The sequence below is a fragment of the Drosophila sulfurigaster genome, chromosome 3, assembly GCF_023558435.1.
Source record: "Drosophila sulfurigaster albostrigata strain 15112-1811.04 chromosome 3, ASM2355843v2, whole genome shotgun sequence".
NCBI classification, from domain to species: domain Eukaryota; kingdom Metazoa; phylum Arthropoda; class Insecta; order Diptera; family Drosophilidae; genus Drosophila; species Drosophila sulfurigaster.
This window is the reverse complement of record NC_084883.1, coordinates 7560265-7585744: the sequence shown is the minus strand read 5'-3', so window position 1 is coordinate 7585744 and position 25480 is coordinate 7560265. Positions and strand designations below refer to the sequence as shown.

At 38.8% G+C, this 25480-nt stretch overlaps 3 protein-coding genes and 1 long non-coding RNA gene across 18 annotated transcripts in view; all 4 read left to right on the top strand.

Moving 5' to 3' along the window:
• The first annotated feature begins 12 nt into the window (after positions 1-12).
• On the top strand, positions 13-5071 carry LOC133845732 (KAT8 regulatory NSL complex subunit 3). Of its 7 annotated transcripts, none has more exons than XM_062280287.1 (9): positions 449-1120; positions 1284-1597; positions 1666-2192; positions 2256-2701; positions 2772-3000; positions 3154-3225; positions 3385-3678; positions 3730-4077; positions 4134-5071. In XM_062280287.1, the coding sequence occupies exons 1-9, from the start codon at positions 713-715 to the stop codon at positions 4931-4933; spliced, it is 3438 nt and encodes a 1145-aa protein (XP_062136271.1). In that variant the 5' UTR covers positions 449-712; the 3' UTR covers positions 4934-5071. The 7 variants fall into 7 exon arrangements, with proteins under 7 accessions (XP_062136274.1, XP_062136275.1, XP_062136271.1 ...); XM_062280286.1 differs by having other exon boundaries at positions 3727-4077; XM_062280290.1 differs by lacking the exon at positions 449-1120 and adding an exon at positions 13-266 and having other exon boundaries at positions 3385-4077.
• A 7445-nt stretch (positions 5072-12516) lies between these two features.
• Positions 12517-13453, top strand: LOC133843044 (uncharacterized). The gene is made up of 2 exons (XR_009894466.1): positions 12517-13162; positions 13245-13453. It is a non-coding gene; the product is annotated as an uncharacterized LOC133843044 (long non-coding RNA).
• Positions 13454-13560: 107 nt separating this feature from the next.
• LOC133846213 (RE1-silencing transcription factor-like) lies at positions 13561-14680 on the top strand. The gene is made up of 2 exons (XM_062281035.1): positions 13561-14177; positions 14237-14680. The coding sequence occupies exon 1, from the start codon at positions 13633-13635 to the stop codon at positions 14116-14118; it is 486 nt and encodes a 161-aa protein (XP_062137019.1). The 5' UTR covers positions 13561-13632; the 3' UTR covers positions 14119-14177; positions 14237-14680.
• Positions 14681-15035: 355 nt separating this feature from the next.
• Positions 15036-25480, top strand: part of LOC133846204 (SH3 and multiple ankyrin repeat domains protein 1) — a 76134-nt gene continuing 65689 nt past the window's right edge. For all 9 annotated transcript variants that reach the window (XM_062281019.1, XM_062281027.1, XM_062281022.1 and 6 more), the window contains exon 1: positions 15036-16172. The gene's annotated coding sequence lies outside the window, so the exon portion shown is untranslated. The remainder of the gene's footprint in view (positions 16173-25480) is intronic.

The following is a 25480-nucleotide window of genomic DNA, read 5'->3' as shown; positions in this document are numbered from 1 at the left end:
ACTTTTGAAATCTGGATATAGTTTGATCAAGCAACACTTGCTTTTTAATGTTTTGGCTTTTGTTTATTAGTTTACAAACGTGCATTTGAATTCGAGTCTATAATTCTATATTGTGTGCATTAGAAATGACTTCATTCATCGAGTGCTTTAATGATTTTGTGCAAAAAGCTGGACACATCGGGCAGAATGCTGCCCATGAAGACGGTGGTCAACACCAACCAGTTAATAGAACTATCCAGCCCCCAACTCCTACGCCCAGTGAATCAGTAAGTTATCAATTTAAGTTGTATGAATTACTATTATTTCATGTACTACAATTAGTGCATGCTGAATTATTTTTGGTGGGAAATTGCTTATTTATTTTAATCGCTGAAGCATTCGGTGCTGCCAGATAGTATTGAAGTTACATAGTTATCAAACATACTGGCAACATTGCTAGGAGCACGCCATGTTTTAATTGCGAATACGCAGGCAGTGATTTCTAAAGAAAATACAAAACTAATAAGAATTATTATAAATATACTCGATAATATACAAATATTCGTGTTAATTTTTAAGTTAAATTTTAATAATCAAGTGCATGAAATTCGCGAACCTCAAGAAACACCGCTAAGAGCGCAATAACGCGAATTCAAGAAGAAGAAAGCCCTGTAGTCAGAGAGTAAAATAAATATCTATTTACATATAAAAAAAAATTACCCAGTACACAAAAATGATACAAATGAAACAAAGTAAAAACGCCAAAAATGAAATTGTGGTGATGGAGAAGAAACCAAAGTTGTTGCAGTCAGCCACAACAAACAGCTCGTCGATTATTACATATAGTCCGAGCAAATTTATTGCCAGGGCTGGCACACAATACACAAAACTACAACCACACACACAGCCAAAGGCAAACACACACACGAACACAAACATAACTCGTGCGGCAGCTCCAGCATCAACAACTGCAATTACAACAACAACAAAGATGCCAGGAACGTCTTCAAATACAACAAGCACATCATTCTATGTGGTCAAAGCCGGCCAATTGGGAAGCGCCGCGTCCATTTTGAGTTCGCCACCTAAAACAGCATCAGCGTCAGGAGTGACGACACCGCTTCCGATTACAACAGAGAGTGTAATAACAAAAACAATAGCAATGGCTTCAAAAATCAAGATCCTAATTCACGCCCATAACCAGCATCCTGCATGAGCCTAACACCGTCCATCATCATCCATCATTCTTACATCTCCATTCCCCTTTCTTATTTACACTCGCTAATAGTGTTTCTTTATTCCAGTCCAGCACAATCTCCGTGCCCAGTGAGGCATCCATGGAACATGCTTATATGCGCGATGCTCCACGTGCGGACGCCTCTTCCATAGGTAATGGATTAGCTGTGGCTCGCACTATTCTTGTGAGGCATGCGCCGCAATGTCCCACGTGCCACACGTATCCCAATCATGAGGACTCTGGCGATTCACAACATATTGCGCATGTACCGCCTTACGATGAAATTGCGGCGAAGGAGATGATGAACGAATGTGCACGCATTGCCAAATATGTGAGAAACAATAATTCTGACGAACAGGATTGGCAAGAACGTGTAAATCGGTAAACTCTCTCATTAAGGAACACATTTTTAAATTATTTTAATTAAAATCTTTACCTTATCATTTTAGCATTGGCTGGACGTATACGCAAGAGACGCTGTTCAATAAGGTCGCCACAATACTAGACCAGGATCAGTTGGCGCGGCTTGCCAATGATAAGCGTCAACATGAGGCAGTGCATCGTCGTGTGGCCGTCGACAAATCCAGCTCTAGAATGCGGCGTGCTTTGGCAAGTGTTGCATGGGAGTCACGTACCACACAGTGGTTGCACGCTCTACTCATGGAGCATCTGCCGCCCTCGTATATGGCATCGTATTTGGATATTATGCAAACGCTGAAGAGCAAGCTGCCCACGTTGACGGACAAAATGTTATTTAGTCGACCACTAAACAATAGTCAAGAGTTGCTGGCGCCTGTAATGAAGAAGCGCTGGGAACCGGAGATATTGGCCAAGTCGCGGCATTTGTCGCATAATGCCATTATGGTGGCACTGCCAACGATGCCCACCAGCGGCCCAGTGCCAGATCGCATGCAAAATTGGTACCAGGCCTTAGCAACCATCACACAAATTGTGCAGATTACGTTGCCCAATTCAAGTAAGCATTGCTATTATCTGAATGTGAATATTTTCTAATTTATTTGCGTATTGTTGACTACAGACGACCGCATTGGTCGCCAGAATCTGGATCAGGTGGCTGAGACTATTGTGTCCCTGACACGTGTTCGCATCCACGAGCTACGCACTGAGAATCCCAATCGCGGCATTATTCTAATTGGCTTCAATGCAGGCGCAGCGTTGGCACTGCAAGTGGCCATGTCGGAGAGCGTGGCGTGTGTTATTTGTATGGGTTTTGCTTACAACACATTGCGTGGACCAAGAGGAGCACCTGACGACCGTCTGCTGGACATAAAGGCGCCGATTCTCTTTGTGATTGGTCAGAACTCGGCACGCAGCAGTCAAGAGGAAATGGAGGGACTGCGCGAGCGCATGCAGTCGGAGTCATCGCTGGTGGTCGTTGGCAGTGCCGATGACGCGTTGCGTGTGCCCAAGAGCAAGAGACGCATTGAAGGTGTCACCCAGGCCATGGTGGACTCCATGGTGGTGGTATGTGTATTATATTATATTTCTCATAATTGCGATTTAACTATTCTTTTGATTCGATATTCGTTTTTAGGACGAAGTATACGAGTTTATTAGCAAGACATTGAATAATCCTCCGGGTCCACGCATGCCTACCTCACTTCTTGGTAGTAATTCGTATCAGCGCACACCGAAACAACAGCATATTCTTGCCGATGGCAATGTAAACAAGGCGCAGATGACACATTCGCGCAAGCGTAAGGCGCAAGACGGTCAGGAGGATAACGGTGTGCCAACAACTAAACCCAAATTCGTGCCTCACAGTGAGTAACATATCGAGAAGTTCATTTTATAGCACTTGCAGTCGAATGTTCTTATTATTAATCCGCTTTTAATACAAATCCGCATGTCCTCCTTTGCATGTTTGCCCACTCAAATTCATTTGCACCAATCAAATAATCATACTAATCATTAAGATGTGCGTGTGCCAAAGTTACCCAAACCAAAGCCATCGCGCCTCATCGATCCATTTGCAGTCAAGCGAAAGGGTAAACAATCTGGCATTTGCTCACTACAAATCGGGACCGTAACGTTTATTCCTTAATCTTTATAGTTATCGTAGTTTATTTTCATTTCATTTACGGTCCCTGCCCAATTAACTGATTGTTATCCCCCGTTTCATCGACTAACAGTTTCCATTTCTACAGTTGGACGCCCTCGGACACGCCCGTTGCCCAACGTTGTTCTCACTGGCGTTAAAGTCAACACAACGGATAAAACTACGCTTAACAACGAGGAGATGAATCTTTCAATTGAAAATATGCTAGAGGAAACGCTTGATTATGAAGATGGTCAGCAATCAGTTGCTGCCACAAATGTTCCAAAGACACCACAGAATGTGACCAAAGCGGCGCCTACAACTGTTTCTCTATCGTCAGGCACGAAGATCAAGATGATACCCTCGAGCCAATTTGTACAATTGAAAACACTGTCGTCACAGAGTAAGCTAATCAATTACACCATTAGCAAAAACACCAACGCTTCCTCAGCAGCAGCAACACCGACAAGTATTGGAAGCATTGTAAAAACATTGCCAGCCTCCAGTGGACAGCAAATCTTCACACTTAAGACGCCCACGGGGCAGACAACACAGTTCGTAACTGCTGCCGCTGCACCATCATCGACAACGCAGCAAAAGTATACAGTGATTAAAAACTCCAGTGGCTTAGCAATGTTGCAGCTCGCAAAGAATGTATCTGCGCCACAACAGAATGTAGCCGGCAATGTGGATCTCTCGAATATAATTGATATGCCGATTTTGTTTGCGGACAATGAAGGCAACATTGCCGATCAGCAACAGCAGCAGCAGCTGCAACCACAACCCGATCAGCTATTGAAAAGTAAGTGTAGACGTAATATATTTGTAGTTCTTGAAATTAATATTTGTTTTCTGCAGCGACATCAACGGGCAGCCCGTTAATTCTGAGTCATAAGATCATCAAAGAAGCGACTAATCCAGTGAAGCCCACGGGCGTTATCAGCACCGCAAAGAGCAGCAATATTGTGATCAACAAGGGCATACAACAGCTATTTACCACACAAAGTGGCACTGTGAGCGGCGGTACTGGGAACAAGGTTGTCTATATCAATCGCAGCACTATGAAGCCAATGGCAGCAACAACATCATCAACAACTCCAACACGGCTGCCAAGTGGTGCCACAGCGTTGCCCATACGCATTGTGAGCAGTCCCAAGGCGGCTGTGACGGCGGCTGGAACGCCCACAACGAGCAGCCAAGTGGTGCTGGATGCAGCCAATGTCAAGACGCTGAACCTGCAAACAATCAAGACGGCATCTGGAACGGCAGTGATTAATGCCGCAACTGGTGGTGCACTGCGTCAGACAGGCGGTGTCGTTAGTCTGGGTAACAAGACGTTTCCACAGTTTCAGGTGATCAACAGCTCTGTGGCATCCACAGCGATTGGCAGTGATGGCAAGCCATTGCGCAACATTTACCTAAAATCTGCAACTGGTCTTAAACCTGTGCAAATGTTGGCTAATCGATCAACCACTATACCGGCTATAGCACCTGGTGGTGCGGCTGTTCGTCGTGTGGTTAATATCGGCTCTGTATCCAAGTCCCCTACTGTAACAGTTGCCGCACAGCCAGCTAAAGATTCAAAGATCATTAAGGCAACGCCGACGACGTCATCAACCACAATACGAACGCCAACACAGGGAAAGGGCTTGGAGTAAAAGCTGCTGCTTGTTTTTAAGTAATAATTAAGCTATGCATTAAAATGTACTTGGACTATGAAATCTTCAACTATGCCATAAGATACATTGAGTTGTGTAAATAAAATATGTTGAATCTTTGATACATCTGCAAACAAATGCGAATCATTTTCATTTACGATTTGTGTCGTCAAGTCAAGTCACAACGAAACGAGTTTGTATGCACGTATTCCTTATATACTTATGATTATGAACATCCATGTACATTTGTAAGTCTAGCAATCTGAGCGAATTCCTGAGCTGCTTTCAAAAGTTTTTGGTTACTTGTCGCTTGCTCGTGCAGTCAGCGTCAGCAGCACAGGAAACACCGGTGCGACGATGGCGTGAGAATTGAGCAGCGCTTGCAAAACTTGCAAAATTCCAGCTAACATTAATTATGTTGGCCTCAACTTCTAAATGACAACTTTAATGCGTGTATCGAAATGGGAATCCAAACTAATTTGTATATATACATTTGTATGTATGTTGGTACACATGTAAGGGGCTTTATCGTTACGTAAGCTAAGTTTCACACGCTGCATACTGGGACAGTGCATGTAAAACTGTCGACAGGCTAAATGCACTTCGCATTTTTCGCTGACCGTTGCAAATTTCTTCTGCCCCATATGTGGCATATTACACATTTTCAAATGAAACCAACTTTATATTTAAGTAAAATTATTTTGGTTGTCAGGATTATATAAAAAACTGTTTGTATCGTAGTAAAAAGTACGCACTTTGATGTAGTTATAAATAAATATTTAAAACAAAAGTTAAATTTGTTTCAAAAATGTATCTATTCAAATAGTTTTATGTAGAGGAGAATAAATAACATTTTCTTAAATCAACCACCGCCTGTTAAATCGTTTTTAATTATATTAGAGTGTTCCATTTCAGAAATATATAATTATCTGATCAATATATCAAAAGAAATTTAAATAAAGTGCGATGAAAAGAATTTAAGATATCGCGTTAAAAACATATACATATATGTAAATCCTAATATAAATTCCCTTTATTTCTATGGAAAGAAATTAGGGTATTGGAGAGTCGGACACTCATTAGTCGGGTTTTTGTCCGTTGCATGCGGTGAGGCTACAATTTCATTGAAGTGCACCAAAGACAACAAGAGCAACAAATGCAGCTACAACAACCACAGCTTATGCTCAAGTTGTTGTCCACTTGGCCTCTCAACATTTTTCTGCTAATCAGCAAAATCGTAAGGAGAAGACTGCAAATTGAAAATGAAATAAATATATAATATATATGTATATATGTATGTATATTCTTTGTAAATGTGCCTGCTTATGTACATAGATATGCAGCATAAAATATATATGTTAGCCAGTATGCAAATGATACTCTTATAGATATTTAATTATATTTGTGTACAGTACCCACAATGTGGAGTTTTTTTTTGTGCTGCAGCTTGACGTTGGCGTCGCTGCTTTTTTCACTTTGGTCAAATCATTGGACATTCTGTGGACTACTTTTAGTAAAGCGGCCAAGTTGACAGTGTGAAGAGCAAGTGCCTTAAGGATTAAAGCATTAATAAAAACAATGATGCAAGATTAAGTGAAGTTGAAGTTTAACGTATAAAATTTTTATATAAAGCCGAAACTTTTTTTTTAATAATATAAAAGTGCCAAGTTCCGAGTTCGTAATATTTCTTAGGTGGTCAAACTTTAAATAATGACAAAGTTCAATTGATTGAAAAATGTTTCAACGATTTTTAATTTATTTTTAACGTTTAACGTTTGACCACCTGCGGTTTGAGGAGTTTTATATTCGCCAATTTATTGACTGCAGTTGGTCCAGTTGCAAACACACTGAACTGATACAACTTCAACCTCAATTCGAAACAAGCCTTGGACATGTGTCGACAAATTTGAAATTGAATGCAAAAAAATGTTAGAGACTTTTTCTCAAAGCCAAAACTTTAAATTTCCATATTAAATGAGTTGTGATTTACTTACAACAAATGAACATTACATTTTCAGTTTTAATTTCCATATTCAAGTTTTTTTATTTATTTATTTTCTAATCCTTTAACATAATAAAACTTACATTGGAATGCAATATTTAGCCTTTTTGTAGCGAAAGAATTTCCGAAAGACGTGATACTTTTAATTTAAATTTCAGTTAAAGTTAAATTTGTTGATCACATCAATATTAAAGTGCTGAGAATGGAACATTAAATGTTGCCTTCGCTTAAATGCAATTGGCGGGCTGGGAAAGTGAAGTGATGATAAGAAACCGCAAGCTCGCAGGACTTTTTCCCTGCATTGCCGAGTCTTCCTCGCATCCAGCAAATACTCAATCATTGCTGCATAATCAGATGGTCGCCTCGCTTGCAGTCTCCTATTTGCGTTTGAAAAATATTGAGAGTGTCACACACACACACACACACACACACACACATAGACAGCCAAATATAGTGAAATGCATAGAAAGCAGAACCCAGATAGATAGGTTAAGGATAGCTGAGGGAAGCAGAGAGAGAGGGAGAGGGAACGTTGCGAAACTGCAGCGTTTGTATGAAAAATGTAAGTGGCATTTGGGTTTCCCTCGTTTTTCTGTGCATTTTCACATCATTTGCATGTTATTAAGCTCTCTGCTCCCATTGAATGTTGAATGGAACAGCAGAGCTGCAGGACCCAGATGGGGAAAAGGGAAATGAAGATGGCTACATTTGTAAAACAAACTATCAGCGATTCCCTTTGGGTGTCAACTGACACGCAGCTCGTCCTTAATTTTGCAACTGATTTCACATTCACATTCAAAAGTCGCGCTTTATTGGTGTTTGCTCAAGGGATTTCGCACTTGCAGGACTCATCTTAAACACTCTCGCTTTATAGTCGAAAACGGCTCGGGAATTGGCCACTACCTCGCAATCACGTGATGTCCTTGCGCTGACGCCGACACTTGTTTGCTTTTTGGGGTGTCGCGTCGTTGGCGCTTGATTTCATATTTCATGTGATGTGACGTAGTGGAACATTCCTGACGTTTGCACCAACACAGCGTCAAAGTGCTAAATAACCAAAGATGTGTCGCATAAAAAATAGTCCAACTGTCAGAGAAGTCACAGCGAGTCCCGATAACTGTACTACATATAGCACTTCGCGTTCTGTGGCAAGTTGCCAGCTTCCAGCTGCAATTGAAAACACAGTTTGACAGCCAGTGGATGGATGCATACGTCCAGTGTACTACTATCAGGTAAACAACAGTTTGAGAGCAATTAAGTTTACTAAATAAGATAAATTAATTGGTAATTATCTTGTAGCAAGTAACTTTCAATAAAGACAATATAACCGTTGCCATCATATATCTGTAAGTAACCTAAAACAAATTCCCATTTTATTCCAATGTCTAATCCCACGCAAAGTTTTGCAGTCATTATATCTTCCTGCAGATGAACGCGTGAGCTTGCACGACTATCGTAATCACATTTTCTACACCGTGCTTACTAGCTCGTAAAGCAATTTGGAGACCATTGGACTAAAGTTTGACATGTTCTGTTCTTACGCACAAAAGACGCTTAAGGCAAGCCAAGACAAGACACTCGCACCTCCTCTGCCACCTCACAACCTTGAGGCAGCCGCAATGTGCTAAAAATAAAAATCATCTCATAGCTCATAGCACTGACAATGTCCCCAAGGATTTGAAATGGAACAGGCTCCGTTTCCTTTCCTCCGTCTGCGGAATAATATGAATTACAATGTGCTTGGGTCGCGAGTAATTCGTGTAAAGTGCCCGAAACCCGCCCGCCACCTTCCATCCTTATGTTTGGTTATCTGCTGGCAACGAGAAACGAGATTGGGGCCAGGTTTCGCTAAACACGTGGTGATGGTTTCTCCTCCTGTTGCCGCGAACATTTTTGCTGACGACGTGACAGTTTACAGCTTGTGCTTTTTACATAAATTTATTGTCTAATTCCTCTACTCGGGTACAATGTATTTTGCATAATTACAATACATCTTAATGAATTCCCTCCGCGGTCAATGGTAAGAAAATAAGTAAATTAGCTAAGTTACAAATTTTTAATTTTTTGAATTAAATTGATATCAACTAAAAATAAAGTTAAAATGTTATTCAAAATTTATCTAGATGTTTGAAAGCTGGAATGCCTGAAGAGGCAGATCCTGTGGACAGATAAAACGTCGAAACTTTTTGGGCACAAAGTTGAAAAGCTTCAAAGAATTTGGAAAATATGAACAGCTATTTATTTTATTTGGGAATCAAAGTATTGTATGTAATTATTAAATTGTTCAAATTGCTGCACAAATTAGTCAATCAATTTAATAATTAGTTTAATAATCTGTTATTGGTAACTATATTATTATATTGTATTATAAACTCTTTATAAGAGATCAACATGTAAAATTTTCTATTCTATAATTCAATGTTTAAAAGTTATCATTATCATTACCAAATTACTTATTTCTTTACTTTCTTTTGTGTTGCTTACAAAATTTTCTATATTGTATTTCTTAGATTGAATAATTTCCTTGAATTAAATAAAATGATTTTGTTTTTTTATAAGTAAATTGTATGACCTAGATTTAAAATATTTTCCACACTTCCCGATCTGCGATGTAAGTAAAAGATAAAGCTTAAGAAACTACATATTATAATAAAATAATTTTCCCACTCTTGAAAAAATCGAAAAATAAGAAACTCAATATACTAAAATTCATTTGAAATGTATTTTACTAAATTGATCAGGGTTAAACTTTAAATATTTATATGACTTCTCCTATAAATTTGCCTGACTTGGCGCTGATCAATTCAGAGTTTGTTTTAGTCGTTTGTCACGCATCACAGTTCGAGAGGCATTGCAAATTGCTAAATGTTTCGCCGCGTTTCCTGTTTCAGGTTTCTTAATTCTCTTTTCTCCTCTCGCAATGCATTGATTCACTTTCGCTCATTTTGCGCTGACCTGCTTCAATATTTTGTTTGCTGGCTGCTGCCAAGCTACTTGCAACTTGTGTGTGTTATTTATGCAATTTTCACTTTCTTGCAGTGGCAACAAAAAATGCAAATTTGATGCAAATTCGTTGCTGTGTTTCTCGCCCATTGTAGCCAAACATTTTCATTATGTTAAAACGCATGCCACACCCCACACCCCTCGCCCTCCACCTCCTTTAACAGCCTTTTGTTCAGTCACTTATTGGCGTTTTTGCCGGCTGTTGCAGCCGGTTTGTCTGGCCCGAGTTGGGTTATGTCTTTAGCATAGTAAATCACGAGGTTAGTGAGGCGTGTTGGATGCCTCACAGTTTGACAGCCATCAACTAGACGGCAGAGACAGCAGCAACAACGACTTTCACTGTACTTCTTTTCCAAAAATGTCCACAAATTGACCCATGTGGCTGCCAAACTGTGGTCAGTCACAGTTGCGAATCTACTGTCACTCTCAGACACATCGTAAACTTAGGCAAAAATATTTCCTCGTTGCTTACGCGGGTGGCCTCCATCACCACCACTTGTTGTCTCGTTTTTGACTGACCGCAGCTGCGCCTTCATGGCACACCCTGCGTTGCCCCCTTTCCATAGTTGTTTCTGTCTAGCAAACACTACTCCCACTGGCAGCTACCTGATTGTTATTTATTGTATGTTCGTCTGCTACTTTTCTGCTGTGTATGTATCTGGTTAGACGTTATGAAAGCTAGCTGTATGACAAAGAGACAGACAGTCATGTAGAGGCTGCAGCCTGCAGCTGCTAGTACATAAATCGCATAATGAGCGCGGCAGTGACTGCCAAACTGTACGGGCTACAGTGCAACCTGGGGTCATCATATGCGTAGTTGTGTTGGGGCGGGGTATGAGAGAGGAGGGGGCATTGTTAAATGCAAGCCGTTAAGAGGCTGCTTACATGCTCGGATAAGCATCGACCCTACAACAACTACAAAGCATTGTCAGTTGCATCTAGTTGGACCGCCATGTTTGCTATTGTTGTTGCTTTAGTTGGCGCATCAAAATTTTATCTGAGTGGCGTCGCACAGTGGACTGAAGCGCAAAGTATTGTATTAAAGGTGTTAACATAACATAGCTCTTGAAATTTAGGTAATTTTTGGTACATTGAATAATAGAATAGAATACCTCTTTCTAAAAGCAATTCTTATTTAAAAACATAAACACAAGCCGAATATGTACATAAACGAATATTATTTTTGTTTGATTAAATTAAAATATATGTACATATAAACTAAAACGAACTATCTAATGCAATACATTCAACTACTTTTTTTATTATTTTATTTTATGTTAGTTATGTAGTTACTACATAGTTATGTACATAATATGTATTATCCACAGTGCTTACCACACGTGCCTGATTTCATAAAGACGATAGCGACAACAGCCACATTAACAAACGGCATTTTCCTTGGAACAACAACGTCTCGGGAGTTGCTGTTGTGTTCTGCTAATTCCAACCTTTCCAAAGACGCGTCGTCGTCTTCTGTAAAAAAAATGAAACATATCTTTTCCTATTGCTCCATGTACCCAACTCATTCGCCTCTCTGCCATCTCCTATTACGTTTGTTTTCTTTCCATTCCGTTCCGTTAAAGCTAAAGCTGAAGCCTTGATGCGGCAACTGCTTGGGCACATATGCTATTGCTTGTTTAACAACCAGATTAGATGCAGCAGCAACAACAACTACCGCCTATTGTACAACACGATAACATGCGTTGTCGGCATCTTTTGACCCGACCACAAACATTTTTGTTCACTACTTAGTCCAGGTCGATAATATGAGTATTACAAAAAAATATGTTCACCGCTTCAGTCGAGAACTGAACCATTTTCAATTTCTGCATTTCGATTACAAGCCATTCCAGTGTTGTGCAATTTCGATCAACGATCAGATTTCAATTTTGCATATTCATGAGTGCTGCAGTTATTTGGTGCATTGAAGAGAGCCTGGAAATTAGAGTTTACATTGTGAAATTGCGTTTGGCAGAAGCATTTTGGGCAACAGGAAACGGAAATGGGCTAAGCACTTCCTTTCTGCAACGTGTGTGAAATGAATTTGCAAGCTAATCAAAAGCTGATGAATTGAATTGGAAGTGGAAGTACATTTAGAGCTCCAAACTGGATGCGCTCGCAATGCATTTGGCCTCTAATCAGCCGCAACCGCTGCTGTTGGAGCTGTTGCAATTGTTGCTGCTGCCGCTTCACTGATAATTGCATGGTCAGTGGCAGTGGGTGAGAGTGTGAGGGGGATGGCCGAATTTAAATGCAACTCTCTTTCTCTCGCTCTATCCCCCTGCCAAACGTATGATCTAATAGGGCGTGAAATTTGAAAGCTATTGCGTAGCAAAATTCATGTGTGCCAAATTGAAGCGTGTGATGTTAGAGGGAGGCGAAAAGTGGTCAGAGGTGGGGGCTAATGAAACACATTGCATGCAACATTTCCACTTTTCCATAGCCAGGCCAAAAAACTGGCATCGTGTCCAGCTCGCCCCGTTTCGGGCTGACCTTTGGGTTCATCCTGCGGCTCACGTTTATTGATGGTAAAATTTCATTTCCTGCCAAAACAAAAAAAACGATTTACATAAAAGAAACTAGGCAAAAACTTGGAACTTGTCTATTTGGGCAAGCTTAAAGTTATTTATTAGTAAAACTATACAAAAGTATTATATAAATATTGATATACAAAAAGTGGCGGAGTTAGACTTCGTTATCAGGTCACAATAACCACAATAAAAAGAGCCCCACAATCAAGCGTCTCAAGAAATCGAAAGAGCGGCAGCAGCAACAACACGCTTGCAACAATGTGGCAAATGACCGGCAACAAATGTTCTCAATGGCTTGTCACCCCAAACAATGAACAGCAATTCAAGACACCCGCTCCAAAACCCCTTACCCGCCCCCCTCTGTCAATATGAACCACAGCACACTCTTGGAATGTCAACGACGCAGAGGAAAGCAGAGAATACAACAACAACAGCATCAGCTGCGACATAAACCTTAAAGGTAAAGGCAATGATGGCTGAGTGTGCCCAAATGACCCAGAACTTGCCACACTATGGCGTCTAATGGTGAGCGGGCGAGTGGGTGGCTAGCTTGCCAACTTTGATGTTTTTACTCAATGCTAAACTGACCACCAGAAAAAAGCTGTTAAATAACAGCATAACAGCGTACTCTCTCTGTCGAGTGTAAAAATATATTCGAGCAATTCTTGTTTATAACAGAATATAAGAGTTTCGGTGAGCATGCCATCATATAAGTGCAAATCCGTAAGCAGCCAATCAAGTTCATATGTTATTTCAAATTTAACGGCGCAAAAAGACGGTTAACATAGGCAACGAAGGGGAAATAGCAACAGTCAAGAGAGAACGTTGCGAATCGCACTTAAGAGAATTCTACAGAACTTGTCTTATCGACCGACCGCCACTACAGCAAAAAATTCAATGTTAACACAATTTTTCTTTTGTTATTACTAGCTTTTAAATATATTCAAAAGAATGTAAATAAAAATTATTCAAATAAAATAAAAACTATTTGTTTGGGTACGATATGCTACTTTGCTCAATAATATATTAATTTCCATAATTTTGCTGCGAGATATATCGATATATCAGAAACATCGATGGCCCGATAGTGCCAGCACCAACAAATCAGAAACAATTGACGCAAAACAATTTCAGACAGAAGAGTGGAATTAATTAATCCAGAAATGGAATCGGACAAAATCAAACAGAAATATTCTGTTGTATTTCGCTGCACGGTGACCAAATGCTCATACACAACAAAGCGACTCTTCAACCTGCAACGCCATGCGAAAACGCACACAAAAGAGCATTGGCGCTCCAAGAGATTCCCTTGTCCCTGTTGCGCTTATGCTGCTGCAACTCGAGCTCATCTCCGACGACACATGGCGAACAAGCATCCAACGGAAGACATCTCAGCTCACGATCTAACTGTCCTTTCCTACGAGGAAGTGGAGCAAATGGAGCGCAAGCATGAGGAGTCACAAGTGAAGGAAGAGAAATCCGAGTTCATCGAGGGTCCCGTTACAGTGCTTCAAATGGTCACTCCGCTAAGTCCGCAGACGGAACCGTTACCTGGTGAAATGTACTGCAATGTCACGTTGGAGGGCGAAGCATTCAGACTGATTCCAGTGGCCTTGCTTCCCGCCGAAGAAGTCAAAGCGGAGCTTTAACAAGGACAGAGATAGGCGTCCTCTGCCATCCAATAAATAAGGAAGATCGATCCTTGCAGGTGAAGCTCAAAGTCTGATATACACATATTATATAGAATAAATAATTTTAACTTTTTAGGCCACAATACTGAAGTCTGAAACTTGGAGCATTAATCAACAGCGGCAACCGTTATTTGTGCAGATGTAACTAGTCAGGACATGGGAAAGTCAGAATAAAACAATCCAGAATAGGAGACTCATGTCTGGATTTCTGAAGAGGTTGGGATTACAACATGGTGCAAGTTGTCTCTAAAAGATCACCAACCAGTTTAAGTGAATGGGAAAATATAAAATTGGAAGTAGAATTATTCCAAAACCATATTCAACTAATTCAAAGACATAAATAAATGAATTCTGTGTAAAAACTTATATATATTGTCCTCTAGTTATATTAGATTAATCTATTAATGTATCTGACAATTGCTTTGTTAATATGATTTGCGATTTAAGTTTAATTTATTTACATTTTATTACATTCATCTATTAAAAAATATTCTTTACATGATCACAATAGTAATATAATTTGTAAATTTAAAAATATATTTTTTGATGTATATATTGGAGAAATATATGAATTTTTTTGAAAAACTCGCATAATTTACGTTCTTACTGTTACTGTTAACTAACAACATTTTTGGTATAGCAATAACATGGTTATGTAGAAATCTATCATGTCCAACTGTTTAAAAATATACTTATTATCTGCACAAAACAAAACAGACTTGAGCACAACACACCTATTGCTCTTCGCTGCAAAATGCTCTTTACATTCACACACAGCGATTATGCGTACAAGAGAGTATAAGAGTCCGACTGTTTTGGTTAAATGATGCCATTTTGAGTATAACAGTGGCACTCCAGGTCGCCGTTATAAGAGTTGATATTAGTCTGAAAACGACTTTGACTTGGAACGGTTGGTGTCAGCGCGTTGCGCTATGTTAGCGGCCAAATCGTGTGCGAGTGAAACGGCAATATCGAAGAAGTGTTAAAGAGTGGGTGTGCAAAGCGGGCAGCAAATGTAAAACGAAATAGCGGTGCATACGCATGTTAAAGCGCCGAGTGCAACTAAATCACGTATCAAATGCAATAATATTTCAATTAGTTGCGCTGCAAAATTGAAATTATCAATATTTGATTGTTGTCAAGTGCTGCAGCCGAAGCAAAAGCTAACAAATATTAAGTGTAGTGCAAAAACAAAAACCGGTTCGCCTCTGCAGCAGCAGCAGCAGTAACAACAACAACAACAACAACAACAACAACAAGAGCAAACCAAATAAAAAGCAAAGCAAAGCAAAGTAAAGGAAGGCAAAGGCATCGAAAGAATTTTTGTTGCTCTCTGTGTTCGGAGTGCGTGTGTGTTTGAGTGAGTTCGTATCGAGTTTGTGTTTGTGTGCGAGTCTTGTGGTCCAGCAGCAGCATCTTTCTCTGACTGCCCAAAAGAAAAGGCAGTAGGAAAAGGCAGTTTGCGCCGCTGCCGGCAACGCTGCTGGCCGTTTTGTGATTTGTTTTTGGGCCCGGCTGAAGAATTCGTTGTAGCCTTAGCGCAAACCTGTTCCCTGCTGCAACATCAGCATCAGCAGTCGACTTCAAATGACGGCAGAAGCAAAACCAAAAACAACACCAACACAACAAAACAGCAAAAAAAGTGGCACAAGTGAAAATTCCTGCGTTGTGTGTGTGTGATTTTTTTTTGACAGTCTTCACCAAAAGTGAAAATCAATTTGCTGAGTGTGCGCGGGCTGACCAAAAAAAGAGAGCAAATAAGCAAGAGAGAGAGTGTGTCCGATAGAGAGAGAGAGAGAGAGCAAGAAAGAATACGCAGCTTCGTCCTTTGCGGGACACGAATACTAACCCAACCAGGCGAGAGCGAGAAAGCGAACGAAAACTTAACGAAAAATCTACCGACTGCCGATAACAACAATAATACAACACGAATACAAAGCAAAAAGTAAACAAATTGCCGCCCCACAAAAGCTGCCAGGAAAACAACAACAACAACAACTGCTAAACAAAAGGTCAGTATCCAGTTTCGTGGGTGACCATAAACTCCCCAACTCAAGAAAGAAAAGAGAAATCAAAAAAGAAAGAAAAAGGATGGTAAATACTTTTAGGATGAATAACAGTATAAACTTGCATTAAAGTCAGCTTATTTTACTTAATTTATATTGTACATACTTAAGAATGAAATTAATGGAAGCAAGGTAGCCAATCAATTAGGTATATGAGCCATTAAACCCTTTAATGCCACCTGCACATGGTCATCCTAATTAAGTATCTTTGGCATAACGCTTATTCATCCATTCATTGCATTGCGCGCTTATTCTTGACGTTATCGCACCTATTATAGACTATAGTATGACTACGACTTCTACTACTACTTTTTATTGCTCTTCTATTGACCTTCGCTTGTGCTTTTATGGCGCCAGCATAAAATGGAGATAAGGCCAAATGTGCGAAGCGATAGAATTGCAAACTTTGGGTTTTTTATTCTTTTCTTCCTCTCTTCTTCTTTTGTTTAATTGCGAGAGCAAACACTTCAAATTGCCCGATTGCAGTTCTTGGGCATAATTTGCAATTATAAATCAGGTTTTCGAGGGGCATCTCTTGCTCTTCTCATTGTTTATTTACTTTTTGTTTCGCTTGCATAACTGTGACAATTTTACAATATTGGCGTGCCAACTCATAATAATCGTAGTTGAGTGAATGTACAATTATTATTTCACGCTCTTATCAGATAGGCATAAACCTATGTTCCGTCGAGCCAAATACAATCATGAAAACACGTAACGTTCGTTGCTTAGTTTCGGTGAGGAATTTTCGTCTCACTTCTCATTTCTGGGCCAGACCCGGTAACTAACACGTACATTGGACCAGTGTGACCAGACCAGATCAAAGCAACAGAGATTAGTAAGCAGATAAATTTATCGAGTCTTGAGACAGTGACTCAATGAAGTATATGCTCGTCAAAAACAATAAGAATACAGTAGACGCTAAAAAATTGTAGCCACTTTGTTTTTAAGTAATTCTAGTTCCTAAAAAACTCAAATTTTTTTATGTAATATATTTATATTACATATTTATTTATTACTGTTATACATTTATAGTATTCTGTTTTTTATCTCGCTCATATAATGTATTTCTCCAATTTTTTACAAATCGATTCTAAAATCTGGATGATGGAATTTTTTGAAAGCTTCGACTGAGTTGAAATTAGAAGTTTGTCTAATTTCTTTATATGCAGTATATTATTATTTTATTCACATTTGTGGCCCACAAATTGACAAATGTGAACACTCAATTTGCGCATTTCACCAAATTTGCATAAATTTATCAACCAAATTGCAGACACCAAAATAGTAGAAATCAAAATTGACTTTTATGGCCAGTCGGAGAAACAACCGATTTTGATTTATTTAATGAGCAAAAATTGTCGGCCGTAGGCGGCAACAACAACAACAATACCAACAACAACAACACCAACAACAGCAGATTCCAAGATGTGAGATTTGGGCACAGTTTGCTTAGGTGGTTCAGAGTGGTCAGTTTTTTTGTTCGGCTTCTCGATATGATTTTTGTGCCGCGTTCGCTGAAAGCTCTACAAATTTAAAGCAATTTTCGGCGTCGCTTTTTGGGGTCAATTAAATTAGACGACGCAAAGTCGTCGACAGCGGCGAATTGCTTGAATTTTTGTAACTAGTTATTAAAATACAGTATAACATCGTTGTGAAGAATTCTCAAAAAGCATGGCGAATTAATTCTTAAGCTAATTTACATACCCAAAACGCCATTTAAAATGTTTGTAACACATTTCTGTTTAGCAGAGCAGAAATATTTAGATTTTTACTGCTTTGTTTACGAAATTTTTAAACGAAAGTTGGAAAAGTGCAAAGAGAAAAGAAATCTAATAGAACAACTGAGCGATAAGGTTGTTTTATAGCTAGTTATTAACCTAACATATTAATAATTTTTTAGAATTTCCCAACAATATTTATCACTTGAACTCCTTTCGTAGCGCTTTGTGCGTTATTTTTATTGGCTTGGCGCACTTTATTGTGCTTATTAATTTATTTTACTTGTATTATTTGAGCTTTTCTTAAGTTGCACAACTCATTGAAGCTAATTATGCTAAAGTTGGGGGCTTTTCCTTTTGTGCTAAGCGATTTTCTTTTCACTTTGGCTGCTCTTTTTGTGTTTCGCTGCTTCTTTTGCCTCTTTAATGCCTTTCGGGCTAATCATACTTGAGTTTTTGTAGGAAAGTTCTCTGGCAACTTGCATTCATCATGCAAACAAAAGTTTTCTCGGCGCATAAAAAAATATGGGAGAATAGGGAAAAAGTGCCATAACGCATACACACGCATACACAGACGCAGGCTCACGCACACTCCGACATACGAAGAACAACAACAAAACAACAGAAAAAATCGATTTAAAACAGATGATTTGACATCCGGCGCCTCTCTTGAGATATGTATCCGTATCTTTGTGGCACAACGCACACTCCACCACCCGAAACCAGCAGAAACCAGCAGAAGCCCGAAGCTGAAGCACAAGTTGAACCATTACCAGAACCAGGTCCAGGCTGAGGCACAAGCTGAGGCATATTTCACAGGCAGTTAAGATGTCTGCACAACGCAAAAAGAGAGACGGAGAGAAGGAGAGAGAGAGAGAGAGTGAGAAAAGTGGAGGCACAATTTCGCATCTCACAACAGCTGTGACTGTGACCATATCTGGGATGTGTTGTTGTCCGACCCGGGCAGCAGCCACGAATGATTCGTGAGTGTTTTTCTCTGGGATGTTTTTTTTTTTTTGGGGAGCTTGGCATTCGGCTGGTGTCTTATCATTAACACGATGTCCTAACGCTGTGCCTGATGTGCATTTAATGAGCAAATGATTAGCATTTTCCGCATTTTCACTGGTGCGCCTCGAAAAGTCTTTTAAGTAGTTTTGCATTCCGTTGGCAGCGCATAAATTTCCACTGCTTTTGGCAAGTTAATTGAACTGTCAGACGCCAGTCCAAGCACTTACTTTATTGGCCTTCTATCTCTGTTAATAGTTCGGACATTTGCCTCTGTCTTCCGCCTTCAGCCATCAGTCTATTCGCTGCACTGATAGCTGCTGATAAGGCTTTGCACAATCGATGGGCCACGTGTGCGGTTGCTTATGCGATTTATTGTGCGGTGCGGTGCACGTGATGCTCCGAGTATTGTGGCTGTGGGGCAACCCCAAAGCCTTTAAGAGCACACAATTAATGATGGGCAATGCGAAAGATGATCTGATTTATGAACAAGCAGATTGAAAAAGGGGCAAAGTAAAAGAAATACCTTTAAGTAGAAAAGATAGCACAACTAGGAAAGTCGATTTTTATTGAAAGTCACCCCATATTCTTGTCTACTTATTACTTATTATCGGGTTTGCAGTCAATAGGAACATTTTCAAGTTTACAGCCTTTCGACTAAATACTCTTTTGCTTTAGAATAGATAACTTTATCAAGATATAACCCACAGTAGTAGAGTTTAGTGCCTTTAAAACATAGATACACAAAGAAAGATCCCTTTAACATCAAGCATGCCTTTAGTTTTTAAATTAATCATATCTTAGGATCAAATACCGATTTTCAAAGTATTGACAAGTAACTGAAGTAAACCGAAATACTAAATATTAATGTTGGAATATTTTAATATTTTTGTGATATTTTAATTTGGTATATTTTAATAATAACACCAAACTGTTCTAATTTTGTTGAAAATGGTTAGCTTTTCTATAAAATAAATTTGGCAGAAAAGCAGAAATTTCAAGCAATTTTAATTAGTCATTAGCCCTTAATTTGATGGCTGAATATTTCAACATATTTTGCGTGCTCAGAAATTCAGAAATTAATTGCATAATTATCGTTAAAAGTTGATGAATCCTTGTGCTAATTTCTTGTTCGCTCTTTCAAATATATTTCAATAGCAGTTCACTTCAATACAAACGGAAATGTGCAAAAGCCGTCAAGTTCCTCTCGGTGAAAATCAGAGTTCGAACTATTAACCATCGCACAATGCCAAGCCCTAGAACCGCAAGAGTCCCTCCACCTTTCCTCCCCCCCCGTCCCTCCACCATCTTCCTTCACACCCAGCTTTCCGGTAAGCGGCCCACTTATATCCTGTCCGGGGCAGTAAATGAAATTAACTTGCGGCTCTGTCCGCCGTCTCTCTCTCTCTCTCTCTCTACCTCTCTCTCTCTGTCGGTTTTTGTATGGAAATGTATGAGATTTTCAGTGGACTGCATAATGCAATTAAAAAAACATTTTTCTTTTGTTTTGGTTTTCCTTTAGCTTCCTCTTTGTTGCTTGCTTCCTTTCGTACGTATGGCTAACGCAAAAAGAAAAATCAATAAAAGCATGTGAAAAATGTCTCCGACCGCAATGTGCAACTACTTTGTGTATAATACTTATGCTCGACTGTAATATACTTAAACTTTAATGATATTAGAAAATAATAAATATATAAAAATGGAAATTAATTCAATTTTGGCATTTTATTATGTTCGAGTTGAAGACTGGTTCAAAAAAAGTTTTGAAACAGGCTAAGCAAAGAATCTAGGAATATTCCCATTCAATAATTTTTGTTATAGTATAAAAATCAATCTGTTACAAGGATAAGAAATATATGCGCTTATATAGAATATAAAAAATATTAAAATGTAAATTAATTAAATTTTTGCAAGTTGGAGTTTGCTTCAAAAAGGTTTGAAAAAAGGCTAAGCTAGGAAAGCTAGGAATTTAGTATATATTATAAAAATCAATCTGGTACAATGAAAAATATAATAAAAATATTGAAATGAATTCAAATTGTGCATTTAATTATGATCTAGTTGAAGATTTAAGAAAACGTCAATTGAAATAGGAATATTCCCATTTAATAGGAGTGATCATAAAAAAATCGATCTGGTACAAGGATAAAAGACTTTAACACTTATGTACGAAAAATATAATAAATATACAAAAATTAATTACATTTTAGCATTTCATTTTAAACGAGTTAAAGGTTAATTCTAAAAAATGTATAAGCATGGTGAATTGAAATAGAAATATTCCCATTTAATAGATGTTGTGACAGTATAAAATCAATCTGGTACAAGGATAAAATATATATGCACCGTATGTGGGACCTAAAAACGCAAATGTGAATTGTGGGCGTAATGTGTGTGTGTGTGTGTGAGTAGGGGGCGCGGTTTTAACCGTAAATGATGCACACAAAGAGCTTTTTGCATTATGAATGAGGCATAATATTACTACGGTTGATAGCAACTCGTATAGCACACAATACCCACGCGATTGAGAGTAACCTTCGGCAGGCTATCGAACCCAAATCCATGATATTACTTTGCGCTCCTCGGTATTCAGGAGGATTTGGTTCAAGCACTCGAGTATGCTCAGCTGGCTTTAAGTTATCTCATGCGACACACAGCTATAATAATAATAATAACAACAATCATAAAACTGGGGCTGTAATTAAGGTTGCCGCCAACTCTTTCGATTTCATTGCCTGTGTGTTGTTATTTTATCTATTTATTTATTTTATTCTTTTTTTGCTTTAAACATCGTGTGTGGCACACATTTGTGTCGTTGATAGAAAGTCAAGAAAAATAAACTATATATAAGTAAACTGATAAGTTGCCTCATCGCAGCGACACAATCTGGCAATTTGTTTTGCCTTTGGGAATTTATTTTAATAATATTGTATAATTGTATTCACTGCTGACCGATAATGCTCTCAATTGCACGCGCTTCCCTTCGAGTCAGCGTTATGGAAAGTCGTTTCATGACCCTGGAAACTTCCCCCCACACGCTTTTGGCATGTTTGTTTTTTATCACTGCACTGCAAGAATTATTCATGCAAATATTTGTAGTTGCTGTTGCTGAACGCATATTTTAAGGTTATTTATATTTCCTTTATATAATAAAGTTGTTATACTCATAAGAAACATTTTTCAGAGTACTATTTGTAGTTATTCCAAAGATGTTTGAGAGATTATTAACTCACGCTTTGTTAAACACAATAGCGTTCTTATGTACAATATATTATATTTAATATTGGAGTAAATTGCTGTCATATATGATAGACCTAAAATATGCGCAAAATGCGCTGCAAGTCATGTCCGCAGGATAAGAACGCACATCATAATTGAAGCTTGATTTCAAGCAGATGTTAAAGATTGAGTTGCCAACATAATTATAAGCAAATCAATTGGCATTATTGTTGTTATTGTTGTACTCAGTACTTGTGCCAAAAAGAAACAACAACAAGAAATTACATTAAAGTTTATGAAGCTCATTAAAAGGAAGGTTGAATGTGCGTCAATGCCGTCAAATCAGCATTTTCATTTGCATGACTCGAAGTTGGGAATATCCTAATGGGGCTCGTCACGTCATTTGGCCAAAAGTAGCAAGCGGCAAGAGGCATGTGGCAAGTGGCAAGTGTGGTAAAATGGGAGAGTCAGTTAAGTAAAGTTTGTCCTGCTGAGTATGAGGATCCGAAACACACGCAATGCGTTGTAATGCGGCGATTTGGCCAGAAGACTGTAAGCAATGCCAAGCCAGCTAAGAATACGGCTAAGAAACTTTGCCAAGTTGTTGGCAGATGGAATTACGGCTGTGGCGGCTTAAGCTCAAGCTGAGCTGGCCGAAAACTTTATTGCTCGATATATTTAATTAAATTTCAGTTCAGTTTCAGAAACTAGTAAAAAGCAATACAAAAGCCTCGAAAATAATTAGCAAAATATGTATAGCTAAATAAGTGAATTATTAGATTAATATTCTGCAAATCCGCACTGCAAAGCTAAGCAGAATAAAATGTGAAACCACAGGGAAAAGAAACAAAAACAACGTTTGTTGGCAATAATTTGTTGAAAGAGTTTTGCAACATTTCCCCCTCGTGCTAAAGAAAAAGCTTGACAAAACGCAACAAAAAGCAAACAAAAAAAAAACATAAAAATAAAGAAAAAACTTATATTTTTATTTCCGTTGCTTAAGTGCAACTAAATTACGCTAATTGTTTGACTGTGAAGAGCGTCGAGTGGTCTTGAATTATGACGGAGCAAAGAAAGCCAAGAAAAATGGTGAAAAAAATAATCAAAGCAAAATGTTGGTGAATCAACCAAAGCGCAGGAAAACTCGGCAAAGAAAAGTTTGCGATAATAAAAACTTAATAAATTATATAAAACTTGCTGATGAATTTCCCGGCGTTGCTTTCAATTTTGTTTAGAAAGTGCCACCGCCACCGCCGCCGCCACCGCAAACAAAATAAGACAATCAAATGACACTAAGTTAAAATTAAATGCCAAAAACAAAAGTAGAAGAGACCAAAGAAAAAAGTGTAACCAAAGAAGAAATTAAATGAAATGGAAAACAAAATCAATGCCAGCAAAGAAAGCGAAGCTCGTGCGATGCATTGGAATTTCTATTTGAGAAGGGTGTGGCCAGGTTTTCAAAAGTTGTTTTATTGATGGATGTTTTATAAGAGAGCTGTCTATGTGTGTGTGAGTGTGAGTGGAGATCGATAGCAACACAAATATTTATGGGATCCAAAGTGAAGGACGTTTGCGTCACATCACTTGGCTCTTGTTTTGATTTAATTCAATGCGAAATGTGATGGATAAATGAATAGATCAACATGAAACTAATGACGCCGCCAGAGTTGGCATGCCCTAGAAAATAAGCTAAAAAAAACAATAAACAGCGACTCGGAAATTGTTATTAATTTTTTCATGAAGACCGACCATAGCTAAAAAGTGGTTCAAATATTTCATAAGCGCGACATTTGTCAGCAAGAAATGGGGATCGAGCTACCGAAGAACACTGTGCAACAAAAGAAGGGCTTTGAATGGGTTTAATATATGGTATATTTTGAATTCAAGAAGTAAGAAAGATGGCTTTGCTTGCTAATGTGGTATATTTGTTTACTCTATGGTATATTTTAAAAGTGCTACTATATTGATATACCAAATATAGCTTTCGGTATTTAGTATTTTTTGGTATTTTACCGCATTGTTTTGCCTTTATTAAAAATGGGTTGCGGGTAAAAAAATCGTTAGAAGTTTGTTGAAATAATTTTTATTAGACGATTAATTATTTTATTTAAGTTTTCTATGTTATAAAATAACCTGTTTCAAATGAGTCGTAGTCAAGTGTAAGAATATAGGTTGACGAACGAAGACTGAAGCATAGAAGACGCAAAGGCTGATTTCCGCGCAGCTTTTGCGACAAACTGAACGACAATCAATCAATCAAGCGCTTTGCGGGAGAGAGAGAGAGAGAATACATAGATGCAAAGATAATGGGGCAAAGCAGGCGAGGCGAGGTGAGGCGAGGTGAAAGAAAAGGAAAAAGAATGAAATTTAATAAGTACTATGGAGCTTCCGCGTTCAATGGAGACGGGATGCCAAGCAAGCAAGCAAGCAAGCAAGAAGACTGCCGACTATCGACTAGCGCCTGAAGAGGAGGACAGACAACAGTGGGCTAAAAATAATAAACAAAAAAATACAGAAAAAGAAAAACCCGTTTAGCGCCAATGGCAACAACACAAAAAAGTAAAGCAAAGAAAAATTAATAGAATATTAACGGGCTGCGTTCTGAGACCTAAAGGGCGTGGCATGCCGCAAAAGTCGAGGCGTTACTCGGTTATAAAATGCAAACAGCGACTGGCCGTTAGGCAACAGTTAGGTAACTAACTGTAATCAATCAGTGCGGCAGGCAACTACTAATGAGGGAGGAGGTGGAGGTGGAGAAGGCTTTTTTGCCAGGAGTTTAATTAAAAGGCAACTTCTAAGCCGCGCACACGGCCAGAAGCAGAAATATTTTCACTGAGTTAAACAACAAATTGCGTAATTCGCAGCTGCATGATAATAATAAACATAATGAAGCCAACTGAGTGGGAGGTGGACGATGGAGAGGGGGGCCATCGGGGAGGGTAATGCTTTAATGTTCATTATTCTAGGGCAACCCCCAGCCCCGCAGTGATTGTCAAACTGTAAACGAGTCTGTGTCTTGGCCTAGCAATTATTTTGCAGCTCATTTAACATTATTTTCCCCTCATCGAGATCCGAGTTGGATTTCGGAATTCGCATTCGAGTTTGAGAGTTTTTTGTGGCAAATTATGAAAACCACAAGATGAGGACTGTTCACAATTGTTATGATTGTGGCTGTGCCTCAAACATTTTGTCATAAATTTCATATACATAATGCGTTGCGTTTCTCTCTTTCTCTTATTTTTTCTCTCACTCTTTATCTGTCTCTCTCTCTCTCTCTGCTACTCCCTGGAGGCCTGGAGAAGACTCTGA